The sequence below is a fragment of the Tauraco erythrolophus genome, chromosome 10 (genome assembly GCF_009769465.1).
Source record: "Tauraco erythrolophus isolate bTauEry1 chromosome 10, bTauEry1.pri, whole genome shotgun sequence".
Classification (NCBI taxonomy): Eukaryota; Metazoa; Chordata; class Aves; order Musophagiformes; family Musophagidae; genus Tauraco; species Tauraco erythrolophus.
This window is the reverse complement of record NC_141474.1, coordinates 15457365-15475203: the sequence shown is the minus strand read 5'-3', so window position 1 is coordinate 15475203 and position 17839 is coordinate 15457365. Positions and strand designations below refer to the sequence as shown.

The following is a 17839-nucleotide window of genomic DNA, read 5'->3' as shown; positions in this document are numbered from 1 at the left end:
CGATAAGAGGGATGGCGAGAGCAAGCACAACTGAGACTTGAAAGGTTTGTGGCTGTCTTTAGACAGCTTTGCAATTACTTTCTTTTTCAGATCACATAAAAGCTTTTTGTTTTCTCCTCAGCACTAAAAGAAAAATAATTGAAGTTATGAAAACTGAGTCTTCTCTCTAAGGAGGTGGTGGAAGCATGTTTTTCTTTATTCCAATTTTTTTTTTTTCAACTTAAAATGTTAATCTAAGCAACCAGAAGAAACATTACTGTTGGAAAAATTTCTATTTTAAATTATCTACAAAGCTTTAAAAATATATAGTTATCTTGTATGATAGGAAAAACTTTCTCTATGTGTCATGAACATAGGTCAGTTAAAACTGTAGCAATCATTATTTACAGCTATCGATTTAATGTAACATTAAAGGAGTCAGACACAACCATTATTTTCTTTGGTTGTCAGAATAAAGGTTAATAATAGTTGGCCTGAAAGGGTGAAGCACAGATTGTCAGTTCAAATTAGCAAATCCTTTGTTCTGATACCAATTGCACCTAAATGTTCCAAGTGAAAAATGTGAAACTGCATATTTAATTTTATAAGCTTCTTGGAGATACTAACTGGAAAGATTTATTCATCAACAGTATTGGTATATGTAAAGTATTGGCTAATAAAAATGCCTTTTTATCCCGATAGAAAAAAATATTTTATCTTGTTTTTTTTTCTAGCCAAACAAAATAATGTTTCTCATATTACCGTAAAAAGTGGTATGCAGCATGATTAAACAATATTTCAGCTCTTTAGTTCATGCAGAGGTTACCTGCTAGAAGGCATAAAGGTTTGATTCGGTTTACATCATATATGAAATATTTTAAAGGGAAGTAGAGAATTTGAATATATGAGCGCTGCAGCTACAAATAGCTTTTCTTGTGGCCAGGTAGGCAAGCTCTCAGTCCTTTCTTATAATAAAGAGGCAGAAAACACCAAATAGTTGAGGAAACCATAAACCATTGAAACCAACAAATTAAGAAATTTAAAATCTATGCTGTGAGAAGGATTTCCCACTCAGTTTTAAAATGATCATCATATGGGCCTGTATTCAGATTTGGTCTACTGTAAAGAGCAAGCCTCCCAGTGCATTGACTAACTTTACTAGGAGATGAAACAAAATTAAAAAAGTATGAGCCTAGTCCTGAAAATTCTCATGTAGGCAGTGAAGAGACTAGTTAACACACTGTTAATTAACTTTATCAAATGGTGGCATAAAACTCAAACCATAGAAAGAAAAAGCTATTAATGTGCACTGTGCAATTAACTTTTATTGTGCACCAAGCTGAACAATCTTAAAACATTTTATTTTCCCTGCACATAGATACTTGTTGCTGATCATTTCCTTTCCAATAAATCCTGTTTACCAGACATCATTGGTATAAACAACTGCAATACCTTATGCTGCAACCACATATCCAAAGGCAAAGCAGGCCACAGGATCTGGACATTTAACCAAAACATTTAACCATGTAGATCACAGAAATATGCTTGCCTGAGTTTTCTACATTTCTCTTTTCTGAAAGCTTCTCAGTGCATTAAATACAATTGCAAGAATAAGTACAGGTTGCCATTTGTTTTTTAAAAAAAATATCTTAGTTTTCTTTCTTTCTGGGAAGCACTTGCTATAAACCCCATCATAGTTAGGTTACTGAAGTGTCATTAAAATGTTTGAAATCTTTTTATTTCCTTTTCAAACAGTGGCAGGTCATTGATATTTTGGCTGAACTGACCTTCTTTGTGACATCTGTCATCCAGCAAATTCCAGCTAAAACGCTTCCATCATAGTGAGATTGAAAATAAGGTTATCCCCAACTTGCTCTTGTATCTTCATGAATTTCAGGGAAATAGAATCAGTTTTACATTTTCTAAGAAAATCTATTCTGTAGAGAATGCTTTCCATATACAAATAAAAAGCCTTCACACATAAACAGTATTTAAAACCTTATTAACAGCCATACCATGTAATTAAAAAGTTTCAGCAAGTCTGCAGTGCTGTTAATATTACCGTCCTACTTGTGATCCCTTTTATTTTCCATTTTGTCTTTTGAGTAATTAAATTAAAAATCCTTCAAACCAATAACAGTGGATTAAATGTTGTCAAACTGCAATATAACATTACAGAATAGTGTTCTGATGATGAATTTATTAAACTTTGCATCTTGATTCATTTCTTCTCGAGTGTATGAAAACCAGAATTCTTAAGACAAAATACCAATTAACTGTCATACCTCATTATTAAGTATCATCTCCTTTTACATTTTATGAAAAACAGAATACATGAGCACATAAAGGACATACAGAACCAAAGAAATGGAAGAAATCCATTTAAATCATGAAATTTAATCACACCTTAATCCTGTAAGAGCAACAGAAAAGGAAATTAATCCTCAGGTACTGGAGGAAGGTGGGTGATGTCACCAACCCAGGAGTGACCACGTAATCAGCAAGCTTTTTCTGTTCAGATTTCCAGTGAAATACCTCATGAGTCAATTGTTCCTTTGGAAGCAACTCAGCAATGGGTTTACTTTATGAGGAGGGTTTTAAAGAAGGAGGGAGTAGAAAGAGAAAGGGAAGAGACACACATGAAGCCATGGAAGGTGAAAGTAAAAAAATAATCCAAAAAGGTTAAAACAATAAAACTGAACTATCATAAAGGATGATGCATGCCCATGATCAGCGTGGAAGCCAGGAATGTAAGCCTACAACACACATCTCCTGCCCTGCAAAAAAGTGTGCTTAGATTGACGTTTGCAGGAGTTGGAGGAGGCAATCAGCAGCATCCCCTCTCCCTGCACATCCCAAATACCCTCCCAGCAAAACAACATCCAAGGCAGCACATCTCTGCACACACAGACTAACACCATCGCCACCTGAACCAAGGAACCCTTGTATCTGAGGAGTCTGCGCCTTGCGATTGAATTTCCTGTGTCTGCCTGAGCTTTTCCCTCAGCTGGACTATTAAGGCTCCTGTTTATATCCATCAGCTTGGATAGCAGACAATTGCACTCCCCTACTCAAGTTTCAGGTAGGGGACTCATAGGTACCTGTCCCTAGTTTTATGAAACTTAGAGAAATTCAGTATCTCTAAATAGTTTAAACTCTGAGAAACATGATTGAAACAGACCATTTGGTTGAAACGTGACCCAAAGCAACAGAGGGCACCAAACGACTCAAAGACAGTGAGATCAGCTGTGACTTACCTTCTCGAGATCCCAGCCAAAATGGATGAAAGTAGTCAGTGCAAGACAACAAGACATATAAATCCTGAAACTCCACTGCAAACGCCGACACAAATCTCACTTTGATTATACTGGTTTACACTGGATTTTGGGTGGCAATGTTCCCACTGCTGTTATAGCACAGTGTAACACCACCCTGCTGTACTTTGCATTAATTTGTTGCAGTAACTGATACAAAAGACAAGAGAGAGACCTAATACTGTCTATAGGACTCAATGAATTACACTTAACCAGTATGTTATTGTAGGATGATAGCAGAATGCCACATGAACACCGGTCACCAGTGGGGTTCCCCAGGGCTCGGTGCTGGGTCCAGTTCTGTTTAACATCTTTATCAATGACCTGGATGAGGGGATTGAATGCACCCTCAGTAAATTTGCGGACGACACCAAGCTGGGAGGCTGTGTCGATCTGCTCGAGGGTAGGGAGACCCTTCAGAGGGATTTGAACAGACTGGATCGTTGGGCTGAGGCCAATGGCATGAGCTTTAATAAGGCCAAGTGCAGAGTCCTTCACTTGGGGTATAAAAACCCCAAGCATCGCTATAGGCTCGGGGAGGAGTGGCTGGAGAGCTGCCTGGCGGAAAAGGACCTGGGGGTGTTGGTTGACTACCGGCTTGATATGAGCCAGCAGTGTGCCCAGGTGGCCAAAAAGGCCAATGGGATACTGGCATGCATCAAGAATAGTGTGACCAGCAGGAGCAGGGAAGTGATCCTGCCCCTGTACTCGGCACTGGTGAGGCCGCACCTGGAATATTGTGTCCAGTTTTGGGCCCCTCGCTTTAAGAGAGATATTGAGCTCCTGGAGCGAGTCCAAAGAAGGGCAACTAAACTGGTCAAGGGGCTGGAAAATAAAACTTATGAGGAGCGGCTGAGGGAGTTGGGGCTGTTTAGCCTGGAGAAGAGGAGGCTGAGGGGAGACCTGATTACGGCCTATAAATACTTGAGAAAAGATGGTGGGGAGGTAGGGGAAGGGCTCTTTACATTAGTGATGGGAGATAGAACAAGAGGAAATGGGCATAAGCTTAGTCAGGGGAGATTCAGGTTGGATGTTAGGAAGTATTTCTTCTCTGAAAGGGTTGTCAGCCACTGGAATAAGCTGCCCAGGGAGGTGGTTGAGTCCCCATCCCTGGATGTGTTTAAGAATAGGGTGGATGAGCTACTTGAGGATATGGTTTAATGGGGATTAGGGATGGTTGGACTCGATGATCTCTAAGGTCTTTTCCAACCTAGAAATCTATGAAATCTATGAAATGAAATCTATGAACACAGATAAAATCAAATTCTGTTTGGGGCATCATTTATTTAAAATACTTCAAGCTCCATGCTGGCAGAGCAATAGTGAATTAGCATGCTATACTGTGCACTTCAATTAAAAAGCAGCCTCATCTTTCCTATTTCCAAGGTACAGCAGAGCAAATCTAATTGTGTCATGGAGTCAGTCCTCATCTTTGCAGAGTAACCAAGGCTTTTGTTGGTTTTTTTTTGCTTTTTGTTTTTAAAAGATTTGTCGTCTTCTGAATGAGGCAATGTGGTCTTTTATGAAACTTGCCTCCTAATTGCAGGCAATAAACATGAACGCAGCCAGCAGCAGAGGCTGTAACAAGTACGGTTTAAGTAAAATGAAAATAAAGGTAAGAAAAGAACCACAAAGCAAGTTCATTTTACACACGATCTGAATAGTTAGACCAGCAGGATCTGGATTTCAGTGCTCACAAGAGACATATATATGCCTCCTTCAATATAAACTAAGAAAAGCAATCAATCCCCTAAACCTGTAGCTTAAATGCTGAGATAGGCAAAGATTTTTTTATATTTAGGAAGTTAGAAGGTAAGACTAATTAATGATAAATATTTATAAGCCAGGATGTTATTAACTTGAAAAACATTTGCTTATAGCATAAAGAATCTCTGTTCTCACACTTAGGCTGAGAAGTTTGAATATGAGATTTGGGGTTTTTTTGAAGTATAGAAGCATCCTCTGTGGTTTGGAAATTTAACTGATGTCTTGCTTTTGACTTAAGATCTCTCTATCATACCGATCATCTCACCTCAAGTGAGCAGGTGAGTCCTTGTGCTTCCTTTTACCCCCTACCCATTTCCTACCTCTGGTATAAACAACGCAGTATCTTTGGAAAGGAATTAAGCAGGGTGAATCCACAGAATCACAGAAATGTTTGTCTGAATGGATTTCTGGAGGGCAGCTAGTCCAAGCTCCTACTCTGAGTGGGACTAGTACCAACATCAGTTGAGGTTTGCCATGGCTTTGCCTGCCTGAGCCCTGAATACTCCAGAGATGGAGAGTACACAGCCCCACTAAACAACATGTTCCTGTCCTGTGTCACCTTCTTGGCAAATTTTTTTCCTGATGCCCAACGTGAAACGTTCAGCCTGCAATTTGTGGCCGTTGCCCCTTGCTGTATCACCTGAGACTACAGAGGATCATCCCTCCCTCTTTGTAAATACTCTTCCAGTGTCTTTGTTACTGTCTTTCAAGCAGCTGTAGGCTGCTGTTTTCTTGCCTCCGTTGTTTTTCACACCCCTTTTGGCCAAAGAGATCCACTGATATTTTTGAAGAGTTTGGACATCACTCATCCTAGTCAGTCTCATTCTAATGATTCCAGGTAGATGTACATTACCCTTACTAGACCTGGGGTTTCATCTGAGTGACAACAAATTACACAAAATTTAGCAGGAACACAAAATAAACCCAGATTATCAATTTGATTCAAATATTTATTCATTCTTACCAGAGCAGCTGGAGAGACTTGTTGACTTTTGGACCAAAACCAAAAAGCCAGACATTTAAATTTGTTCATTTCACATCACAGTAATGATTCTGACTATTTAATGCCACTTTTTAGAAGGATAAGTAAAAAAAACCAGTAATTAATACACCTTTGCCTGCTCTCTAGTGAAAAGACAAAAAGTGCACCACAAATACACCACCACAAGTTAGACGCTGGAAAGTGAGTGCTACCATCTCAGATGTTTGATTGATTTACTATTTTTATGATTTTATGCTATAATTACTACAGTAATGAATTACAGTGGGAAAGCAATACTGTCATTTTTAATAATTTGCTGTTCACCACGTTGTCTTTATGTTTACTATTAAATGTTTTGTACACTCACGTTATCTGATTCAAAGAAAATTCGTGCATTAGTGCTGTTAAACCTAATGATGGAAATTGCATTACGATTTTTAATGATATTCAACTTTTATACAGTTGCAGATTGTTATGAAAGAACACAAACCTTAACTTTATTATCATTAATCAGCATTAGTAAATATAATTGACATTTTATACAGAACCAGCTTTAAGTAACTTATTGGCAGCAATACAGATGCCTCTTAATACTACCCTCTGGCTAGCTATGCTGTTTGGGCGCCAGAGTGTCTGCACTAATGACTTGGAATTAAAATCAAATAAAGGCTGAGAACTGTAATTCAGTATAAAACAAACAGTCATGCTTAGTACCAATTCTTTATATATATATATATAATTTGGATATATCTGGAATTTTTAAAATTTACAGTGCATATAAAACAGTAGAAGTGTTTGAGACTAGGTAACAAAATAGGATAGAGAAAAAATGAATCTGATGTTCCCAGATTTCTACACTTACCCTTAGGCACACCATAGGAATTGAAATGAGGAGAAAAAGTAGACAGTGTAATTAACCTTTCCTTTCCACTTTTTTTTTAAACAACAATGAAAAAAAAGGCAGAACATTTTAGAATTATAAATAGTGAAAATACACATACATGTTTCTCTGCCATTATTTTTCATCTCAGCAATTTCTGTAGTTTCTTGAGGATTTAATGTGCTTAGGCATGAAAAGGGACCTAATCCTTAAAAAAATTTCCAATGAAGATGAGGATTATGTTATCAAAACGATTTAAGAAAAACTGCTTCACTGTACAACCAGGAAAGCTGTTCTGTCTCTCAAACCCTCATGCCCTGACTTCTAGATATCAAGTGGTGTTTCTTTTTTCCAGAGCATACCTGATCTCTCTCTTCCCCATACCACCCATGTATGACCTATTTGACTTCAGTGCTGGGGAAAAAAAAAAAAGGAGTAGAGCCAAAATATTTCCTAGCACTTTCCTGTCATGTTGGGATCTCCAGGGGCCACCACACGTTGAAGTCCCCTGAAGGGCTACTGATAAATCTTGTCAAATGTATCGGTATTTTATCCAGTTTATCCTCGCCCTTTGCTTTGATAAACCACATTTAAAGTCACTATAATTTCATTTTAGCCAACTCTACGGAAGAACCTCAAGATCTAGCCTTCTTAAGATCGCTTGTTTTATTAATTTATTTGTCTAAAGAAGTAGATTCTTTTCCGAGCTCTCATTTTGGTGAGACAGTTAAGAAAACACAAGACTATATTTAAGCAACACTAGTATACATTAAACATTCAAAAGAATATCCATATTGTATGGGCAAGAAAGAAATTTTATTATTATACCGACATATATGTATATATAATGTAATCATCTTCTTGCTTTATGGATCTGATCTCCTCCAAGGAGAGTCACAAATCCACACGATTGCCCTGAGTGCTCAGATTTTGCATTTGGTTCTCTGATTTTACAATAGCTGAAAGATATGTAAAAACTCATGTAGCCAGACAGCTCCCTACTGACTACATATCTAAGCAACTTCACAAGCATATATTATTACAACCAGTGAAGGCTGGAAATAACATATGCCTAAAAAAAAAAGAAAAAAAAAAGCGTGCCTGAAAGGAGTCAGTTTCAGCTTCCGCATGAAACCTTCAGGGCTCTCCCTGACCAAACCACACCTTTCTACAGTGTGCTACCATCTCAGGGGGGGACAAGCCAGATTACTGGTTATGCTCTGCAGAGTGAAGGGTGGGAAATGCTTCATAAAATTATAAAAACAGCTACTATAGCTCTTTGTCGTAGAATGCAATGCAAGGAACAAATATTAATAATATTACCATTTTCCTCGTGTGGTCCTGGAGAGTTTTTATAATTGTCTCCCATTTTTAATCATAACTTTGGTAAATGACCACTGGCCATGAAAAGCATCCAGATTACTTTGATTAAAAATAATAATCTATAGCATAGAACAGATCGACATAATTTTGTTCACAGAAAATAATAAAATGTCCCATGCACTGTGCCTGACAGTATTGCTATGATAATGCTACACCTGAAGTGTGTCCCCAGCTGCACTGAAATGATTACGGCTCCTATTGCCTCCCTACTAAAAGTTTTAAAAGTTTAATGGTTTAGTCATCTAACCACACCTCAGTTCTTAAAAGTTTGTATTTGAGGAAGTGAGAATGAATTAAGATGTCTACTAGACCTCCCCAAGGGGCTCAACTGAGTAGTATGTGTCAATTTTAGGGTACGTAATCATGATTCCCACTATGCATCTTCCTCTTTTTCCTATCTCCCCAAAACGTAGTAAGATGGGAAATCAAACAGGCTTCTGACTTCCAAAAATTTGGTGGTCAAACTCTAGAAAATTTCTCCTGGTAGACTGTGAAACAAGATTTTTCAGGGACTTCCAAGTTCACCACATTTGAGCATGTTTCAGAGCCAAAACAAATTTCAAACCATGATCAAACACGCAAAACTCTGAAAACTTCAAAAGGATATTAGTACGAGAATTGACTTTTGTGCACATTTAATTTCTTTTCATTGGCAAGACAACCCACATTCTCCTAACTGACATCAGGGGACGTATTGATAAACTCTGCATCGGATTTCTACCTGGTAGAGACATCAGGCACAGATAATTCCAACCTAAACTGTATAAACCATCAAATCTACAGGTTGCAGAACACAGGCTCTTAGAAGAGAAGACGTTGACTGTAGGTGGCACTACTGGAATGTATGCCCTATTCTGTGATTCTAAAATACAGTCAGATTCATTTGCTAAAAATTGTGAAATGAAATGTGTGTACATTTCATATCCTTCAAAATCATTATTGATATACGCAGTGGTTACCGGGTTGTGATCTCAAAGATATCTACAGGGCACTGAAATGGAAACCAACAAATTCTGTCCAAGAGCTTTTTGAAAATTATTTGGTTTTGTCTTGTTCCTTGTCAAATACATAATGCATTTTTGTTCTCAGCAAAACTAAGCATTTTGTATCCTCTCAGCTTCTGTCTTCTCTTTTTTCGCTTTCAGCACTAAATATTTAAACACATTCAACCTAAAAATCTCGAGCTAGTAAGCCGCTGCTTGTGTCTTCCCCCCGAGGTGTAACTATCAACGTGGTAGTGCAGGATTGCTGAAGAGACATGAAAGAGATTGCGGTTACAGTCCTACCTGCCCACAGGCCAGGCCCATGCCTCTCTCTCCCATGCCATGAGGACATGATAAATTTAACTCCAGCGCATCTGCACCACCAGCCTATGAAACATGCAAAAGAAAAAAAAAAGCAAAATTAACATCAAGTAATGTACTCTTTCCTGTAGCATTTATTGTTCATGTTAAATAGATTTCTTTAGACATTTGATTTTTTTTTTTTTTTAAGAGAGAAAGCTACGTTTATGATATCCTGAAAAAGAAACGTGCTGATCATTACAGAGAAATTTCAAAAACTGATGTGGCTTCCCAAAATTACCAACAAAATTAAAGTAAAAAATAAATTAAAAAAAGACAAGCACAATACGTAGTTGGTTCTGGAAAATGTTAAAAAATGAAACGTAATTACAAGGCCTTAGGGCAGCACTGAGAGCAAGGTTCAGTAGTCACTGTTGCCCAGGTGCTTCTGTGCTCTGGAGAACTGTGACTCAGAAGTAAATTTCTCCTTTCTGTTTTAATGAATTTAGTATCTAAATTTTCTGCAGGGGCCTGTACTGTGCATAGCTTTTGTCGTTTATTTAATGTTGTTTCTGAAGTCAAACGAGAGTATTAAAAAAAGTCTCTACGAACATATTACTCATGCTAATTTCTCTTCAGCACCTTTTATTAGCTACAACTAGAAAGGCAAAGGAGCTGAGGTGTGCAAGGATAGCACACGAACATGCTCCTCTTCCTCCCTGCTGAACCGTTCCACCCTGAAACAAGGATCTCTCCTGTTGCCTTCCACGTGACTCTAACCAGTATTTTGTTCTGCATTTGCATTTTGTTTTTGCTTATTGAACTGGAGTAACTTTGCTTGCAGCGTGGCCACGGTTCAGCAGCTCTCTGAGCGTGCGAGCAGGGGAGAAGCCATCCATCACTTCCAGGGATGCCCCCCGTCCTGGCCAGCTCTGTGAGCCCAGCCACGCTGCGCTGGTGCTGGTGCTGTCGGCCTCCGTGACAAGCTGACCTTTTGTATGAATAGGTCGTCCTCCTGCTGAGAGGCACTGCGGTAACTTCTGGGGCTTCTGCTCTTTGGAAAGCCACATCTATTACCCTCTTGGTAGGATCCTACACATGTGATTAAACATCACGGCTCTTCAGCTGTGGATTCCAGAGCGTCCCAAACAAGTGTGCTGCTCTCTGCAAAGTGGAGACTAACAACAACTTTGCAAAAGAAAGTTCTATCACATACATTACATGGTATTAAGTGCATTTAAATAACTCCTTTTTTCTAAAGGAGCAACATAAATACAAACAAGATTGAAAATATCTGTCTTAAAATTGGAGAGCAGTACCACTGGATTAAAAAAGAGGAGCAAACAGTACAATAAAGCCATTCATCTCAGTCAGTTTAAAAGTGGTACTGCTCCTGTCAAGTGTGGATTCCACAAAAGATTTCATGGTCAATTAGGTAAATACAGGTATAAAATGGACTAGTGCTGAAGATCACCGAGTCAATTACTGATAATGTTTAATTTAACTTCCCTGAGTCCCCAAAGTGATTTTTTTCCCCTCATAGGTTTAAAATGCCCAAAGAAAATAAAGTGTCTTCCCACATCACCATAGGAGGGTTTAGGACGCTGTGAATAAAGAAACAATGATGTCCAAACATACATGTCCAGCCCTATGAAAACACAAATTCAAAATATCCACACCTATATAAAAACATGTACAAAAAAAACCCAACTTATAAAACATTTAAATCTGAGCTAATGCTATCAATAATGACAAGCTAATTTTTTTCTTTGCTTGAATTTGTGAAAACCTTTCTTTATTGATCTGAAACTATGCTTTTTATTTCCTCTAGATACTTTACGTGGGAAAAAAAGTTTTATTTAAAAATAAAAATTTTGTATTACATTCAGACATAGATACCTTTCTGAATGAAATCACTGCTGTCTTAATCAAGTATTGCTTATACTATTCCCTATGGACACAGGCACATGTTTTTAAATAGTTTTTTCCTTCAAATTGAATTGAAATTTCAGGTGCGCAGTCTGTTTGCATTTGTGAAAGACTGGATTTATATTATAGGAAGCCTGCTGACTGCTATTACATACGCTGGCTTTCTCTACTATCATTTTTGCAAGTCTGTATTAAAACTAGAATAGCATTAAATGAGCCTTATATACTTTAAATATTCAAGAGTTTTATATTCAAAATTTCTTCTGATGCTGTCAAACCAGCGTGCCTGTAGGCAAGGTAAGATCAAGTTAGGCTCTCAAAGGTAGAATTAAATTTTATCAGGGTATCAGTCATAATATACAGTTTGCTTAAAATGCAAATAAAAGTATATAGATTCAAAGACTAAAGGTTTTCCAGGTACTGCTTAAAAATCCAAGGGACCATTTTTATGGAACAGATTTCCTTTAAATTTACATTTCCATCATTTTAATGAAAACACAAAATAAACAAATTATAATGGACATACTTTGAGTTCTCATTTTTCATTTTGAATCTATTTCTTTCAAGAAATTCCTTATTGCAGCTGTTGTTTTTAAGGAGAATAAAAAAAAGATGCAGAAACACATTTAGGAAACCATTACCTCAGCCATTTTTGAAAGTTCAGTCCAGTCCTCCCTGCTATAGCTGCACATGATACTGGCAATCAGAATCTGAAAAGAATATATGCGCAATCATTTTAAGCCATGTTACCAGATTTTGTAATATCGTACCTTACTGCGACTCCAGACATGTACTACTACTACCTGTATATGGGAACTACCAGCTATGTTCTACGAGCATGTATAGTGAAATTTAGCTGTATGTTTCACTGGGGATGAGAAAATGTATACAAAGTCATCTATTTTACCCGTATTTTTTAAGTCATGAGGGAAAACCAGCAGGTCTAGTCAAACACGTAGAGGACTTCGCATTCTCTTCATCACACAAGAGAATGTTGAGCTAGAACAAAGGCAATCCTGGACACAGAGCCCACCAGGAAAACTGCCAAACATACTTGTTTCTGAGGTCAGAGGAATTAAGTTATTTACTGTTTATACAATGCCAGAAGTACTTGGGGCTTTTCAGAGGTAGGTAAGACACAGGTGCAAGAGTTTACACTCTGATGCGGCAACATATGAACACAATATTCCAGCTGACTTCCGGAACCCAGGATACACCAAACCCAGCCCCTGGAATCTCATACTATGCAAGTTAAGGACAGCAACAGGCAGCTGGGACTGTTTTGTGTAGAGACGACTGGAAGGAGACTCGCAGGATGTGGGGAAAATCTGGGAGGATCAGGAGAGTGGCACAGGGAACTTCCAGCTTTTGGTTTCCCACGATACACATTTTATTACCTATTCACTGGCCAAGACCCTGGTTCCCCAAGAGCTGTCTCTGTGTATTGCCTTTCCTCCTCACTCCGAGCACCATTCTGCCTGTAGCTGCTGTTGCCTCTATCATCTTTATTGAGGTTCAAGATTTGGGTAAAATAAGTTCTAATAGGATTCTTTTGGATGGGCAGCTAGATACCCACCTTTTCAGGTGAATACAGTGGTACTTACTGTTAAATGAATGTTAACTACTCCTCCAGCTAATGCCCTGTTTGAGTAACAATGTTAATTTCTATTTAAGACTAAATCAAAATCACTTGTGCTGGACCCATCAAAGATCATCAGGCACTGAAACTCTGAAGTTGATACATTCAAGGTGAGATCAGCAGAGAATTCAGTGCAGGAACTCCTGCACGGAGGACTTCTTAGAAGGATCAGGTTTGAAAGAAAAAAAAAAGCAACAGAGACCTATATTGCAGCAGCTAAAAGTTTAAATCAGAAAAAGAAATCACAGAATTTATGAGCGCACTACCGGCTCAGTCTGTGTTCAAAGGTGACACCACGAGAGGAGAACAGAAAACATCTAGCCACACTTCTGTTTATTTGGCCCTCTTATGTGAAACATATGAAAGTTTCACATGCAGGTTTGATACACAGGTAGGATGAATTTTGGTTTTAATCTTTTTTGTTTTCCCAACAAGTTTTACTATCAGCATTAATATCTGGAAGAGCTTAATCTGTCACTTCCAGTCAGTATAACACTTCTCTTGAACTTTCCCATAATGCTGAGGCTTAATGTCTCAGTCATGTAAGGCAAAAATACTGAAAAGCATGGTGTAGAAAAATTTTCCAATATACACAATTGTTGGAAACTGTAAACTCCCAAATCATCTCCATAAGAAGGATGAGATATTTAGTATCTTTAGAAGGGAGGGAAACACACTTTAAAAAGGAAGGCAGCTATGGAGAAAATTAGACATGATAATGTTACAATCTATTAATTTCAAAGGACAATACCATTTATCATCATCATCGTCATTTCCATTCTTTCCATTGTTTTGCTCTGATGAATCTCTACCTATTGAGCTACCACCCACCTACCTGCAGACTACCTACCCATCCACCCTTCCGGCTGGTGTTTGCAAGGTGGGAGCCTTTTGAGAAAGAAAGCATTTGATGAAGTGCCTGCCTTGCCTGCAAGTGCCCTTTTGTGTGCACCTCTGGCATAAATAGAAGACTGAGCTTTTCATTAAACACAAACAATCATTACTGGCCATGCTTTTATTTCCCCTCTTGATGAAGGAAAAAACTTTCTCTCCTGTACTATACTTTTTTCTGTTGTAAAAAACGTTATATAGCTCTGTAGGTCAAATGTTTATGAAACAAAATTTGCTTTATGTTCTATTGGAATATTCAAGATGATTTGAGTACTCAGGAAACAAATATGAATATCTTTAAAAAGACTAATAAAACACAAATTGTGAAAAAATAGTTTGAGAAAGTATATATGAGAAAAATTTAGAGTAAGAAACTAGTGAAAATATGCAGTAACTGGAAGTTAGCTAGAAACTATCTTGTCAAATTCGCACTTTTTATAAACTAACTAAAGAAAAAACTACAAAAAAAACCCAACTCAGACATTGACAACACGATGAGGATTTTCACAGTTGCAGTCACAATCCAAAGTATATCAGAAACCTACACAATTCAGCTTTAAAACAAACCAAATTTTTCAGCAGGGAAAGCTGGAAGTCAACAAGGGCAGCTGACTATATTCACAAGTAGCTGAGTTAGGTTACGTCAAGTGTTATTAATGAAATTTGAAAATTCTGCTGGGAGTGTACAAAAGAGGAGGAACAAGATCTGTGATGTTTCAAAGAGCTGTTAATTAAGACAACATGGTTATTTAATATTGATTAGTTTTAATATTCACATTTAAAATTAAGTACGTACTTTAGACAGAAGCAGTAGTTTACAAGAACAAAAATAAATGAAAGCAAAAAATAAATTTCTGCTGTGACTTTTCACATGAAAACCATGATCTCAGAGGGAATAATGAAAATTTTAAAACAGTAGGGATTTTATTCTCCTTTTTTTCCCCAGTGTTCTCGTATAACTTGAAATTAAACTTAATTCCTAGGTGGAAACAGATCCTCCAGCACTCCATGTTAACAAACTGTGCTTCCTCAAATTACTGTTTTTCCTCAAAATGCCTCTACAGTCTTTTCATTTGGAGTCAATACCTATTACAAAAAAAAATAATTATTATTGTATGTGGACATTTAGAGGCACTACCTGTGGATGTTTGAGGTTTGAATCTACTCCTAAAATCACATACGAGAATTTATAAAGAAAACATAGAACATTATCTCCTATTAGCTAGAAAGAGAATAGCAAGAGACAAGTAACAATAGAAGTGATAAAAATCAGAGGTTTTATTGGAAAGTAATAAACAGAAATTGTATCACATTTCAGCCTCTCCATCTCTTCTCACTATTTTAATTTGTTTTTCTTTTACATCTTAGGTGCCTACAATGCCATGTACACACTACCACCCCTGCAACCTTCATAGCCCCAAACAGCTGGTATCTTGCAGAAGTCCAGCGCATGGCCCAGTCCAGGAGCATCCCCAGAGAGCACATCCTTCCTCTTGACTCCTGAAATTTGCAGTGGCAACTTGACAGGAGTTTAATTACAGTTGTTTGAACCACAAGTGCGAGGCCGCACCACACTTGCCTGGCTTTCAAAAGTAGGCTACTGACAGATCTTACAATAAAGCTGCTGCTAAAGTGTAGTAAGCGGTAAATGAAGGTTGACTAAATTGCAGCTTTGTCAGAGCTTGCCTGCGAAACCATGCGTGATTGAAGCACAGTGGGTTCCCTGGCCCATTCCTTATTCCAGATCAGAGGCAGAGCTGACATATGCTGTCTCCTCCTCTTCTTCATTCAAACTGCTATTTTGTCCATTGTGGACAGACCCTGCCACTCTGCCCTGCGTCAAGGAGCGCGGTGGCCCTGTAGTCACTGCTCCCTCCCCCATGATCACTGTGACAGATGTCACTAGGCAAGGTCTGTACACCCTGACCTTACACAAGGTGATAGACATATTTCTCCAAATGTCTATAAAGGGACAAACACGTTTGTAACATCAGACGCTGTTCTGTGTGCAGGTTTTTCTTGATCATTCACGGAAAAAGAAGGTTTACAATAAAACTTTACTTTTTTGTTCGAGGGAGGGGAGATAGAAAAGAGAGGGTATATAACATACCATTTAGGACATGATTATAAGATGAATATACTGCAACTAAAGCACCTAGTAAAAAGCCACATTTCACACAATTCTGTAACTAATGCATTAGTAGTTGTTCTACTTAAAAGGACACTGACAAGATACTTCTCGTAATCCTTAAAATATTTTTTCCTCCCTGTTTATAATAATCCTCTGGAAGCTTAAACTAGAATTTATTTCCCTTGTGAATGTTTTTTTTTTCTCTGCCATTATCTCTATGTGGATGTCTCATGAATGCAATAGCATTAAAAGAAATAAAAAGGATGAGGTTCACCACTGTGTATGTTTTCAAGTGATCTTTTCTTCCCTAACACACAGAATTCACTGCAAGAGGTTGCAAAACAAAAGGAAGGAGAGGAAAAAAAACCAAACCTGGGCCCACTTTGGGTCAGACAATCCTGAGAACATCTATTTAAAGCCAGACAGCAGTAAAACTCTAGGTAGACAATTACCATATGTCCTGTACTGCTCTGCAGGGAATAAGGAAGTTTCAGTACACTCAAAAGAGCCTGAAAAATATCTCAGGGGGTTGGATTTAAATGTGAACACTGTCAATTCCTGCAAATTTAAGAAAACTTCCCAATAGACACAATGGAATCACAATCCTCTACCCTCATGCCTGTAATAAACATATTTACTTTGGTCATCTAAGACAGGCCATAGCCCGTGTCTGTTCCTAACCTTATCTTCCAGGTCTGTGCATAATCTCCCTGTGCTTCAGGAAATTCGGCCACCTATATAATTTCTACTTGCTCTTCCCTGTCTCTTCCCTCTCATTGTTGCACCAGGCTTGACGACAGTTTCGCACCAAGTGTCCATAAATGCTCCTTTTAGACACTGCTTCTGGCCTCAGCCTGCCCCCTCTTCTGCTTTCTCAAACACTTGCAAAAATCCCCAGGATTTTATTTTTGATGTGCACAGCCCTTGCAGAAATAAAAAGAGATCCTCAACATCATCTTTAAGAGACCGTTCCCCTGAAAGCGGTAAAATCAAGAGGAGCTTTCAAGAAGGCTGAAGGACTGGTTTTGTAACAGCTACTTGTTTAGGAAGCACGGATATGGAACAGGATAATTGCTGTGGATAGAGGGAGTGCAGAGGTTGAAGACTACAGTAAGAATCAGACATCAAATACTCACAAAATTATTCTTGATCACTTTAAACTTCAGAAGGTATTTGTGTGTGGCTAACACAGAAGGACCTCAGTCTTCCTTTCAAGACATGTTTCTTCTTCCCAAACAACACAGTACAGCCTTGCTACATGACCTGCTTAGTTTGAACAAACTCAAACGTTTTTAACCAAAATTACTCAGGAAACATATACTAGGAAGAAGCTCGGCACTGAAGATACAGTCTTTCTAAAACAATGGTAAAAACATATTTAGTTCATCACTCACTAGTGGAAAAGACACCTACATCTATACAAGCACATTAGGAGAGGAGAACTTCTTGACAGCTGAATCATTATTTCACAACAGTAAAATCTGTCCGTCTGTCTGAATGAGAGGTACGTGCCCTCAGTTCTGACCCACATCATCTCTCACCTGCATGCCATAACAAACTGACACACTTGGAGCATTTCCTGAAGGTCCTTGCACACGTGTAGCTCCAAGAGCACGTGGTTCACCAGGTGCTTGGCAAAAAGTTAATAAAGAACAGTGTAC

At 38.1% G+C, this 17839-nt stretch overlaps 1 protein-coding gene across 1 annotated transcript in view; it reads right to left on the bottom strand.

Moving 5' to 3' along the window:
• DPYD (dihydropyrimidine dehydrogenase) overlaps positions 1–17839 on the bottom strand; it is a 367211-nt gene that overhangs the window by 106254 nt on the left and 243118 nt on the right. The window contains 2 exon segments of the mRNA XM_086617732.1: positions 9592–9675; positions 12159–12227. Of these exon segments, the coding sequence (XP_086473858.1) occupies positions 9592–9675; positions 12159–12227 (153 nt within the window).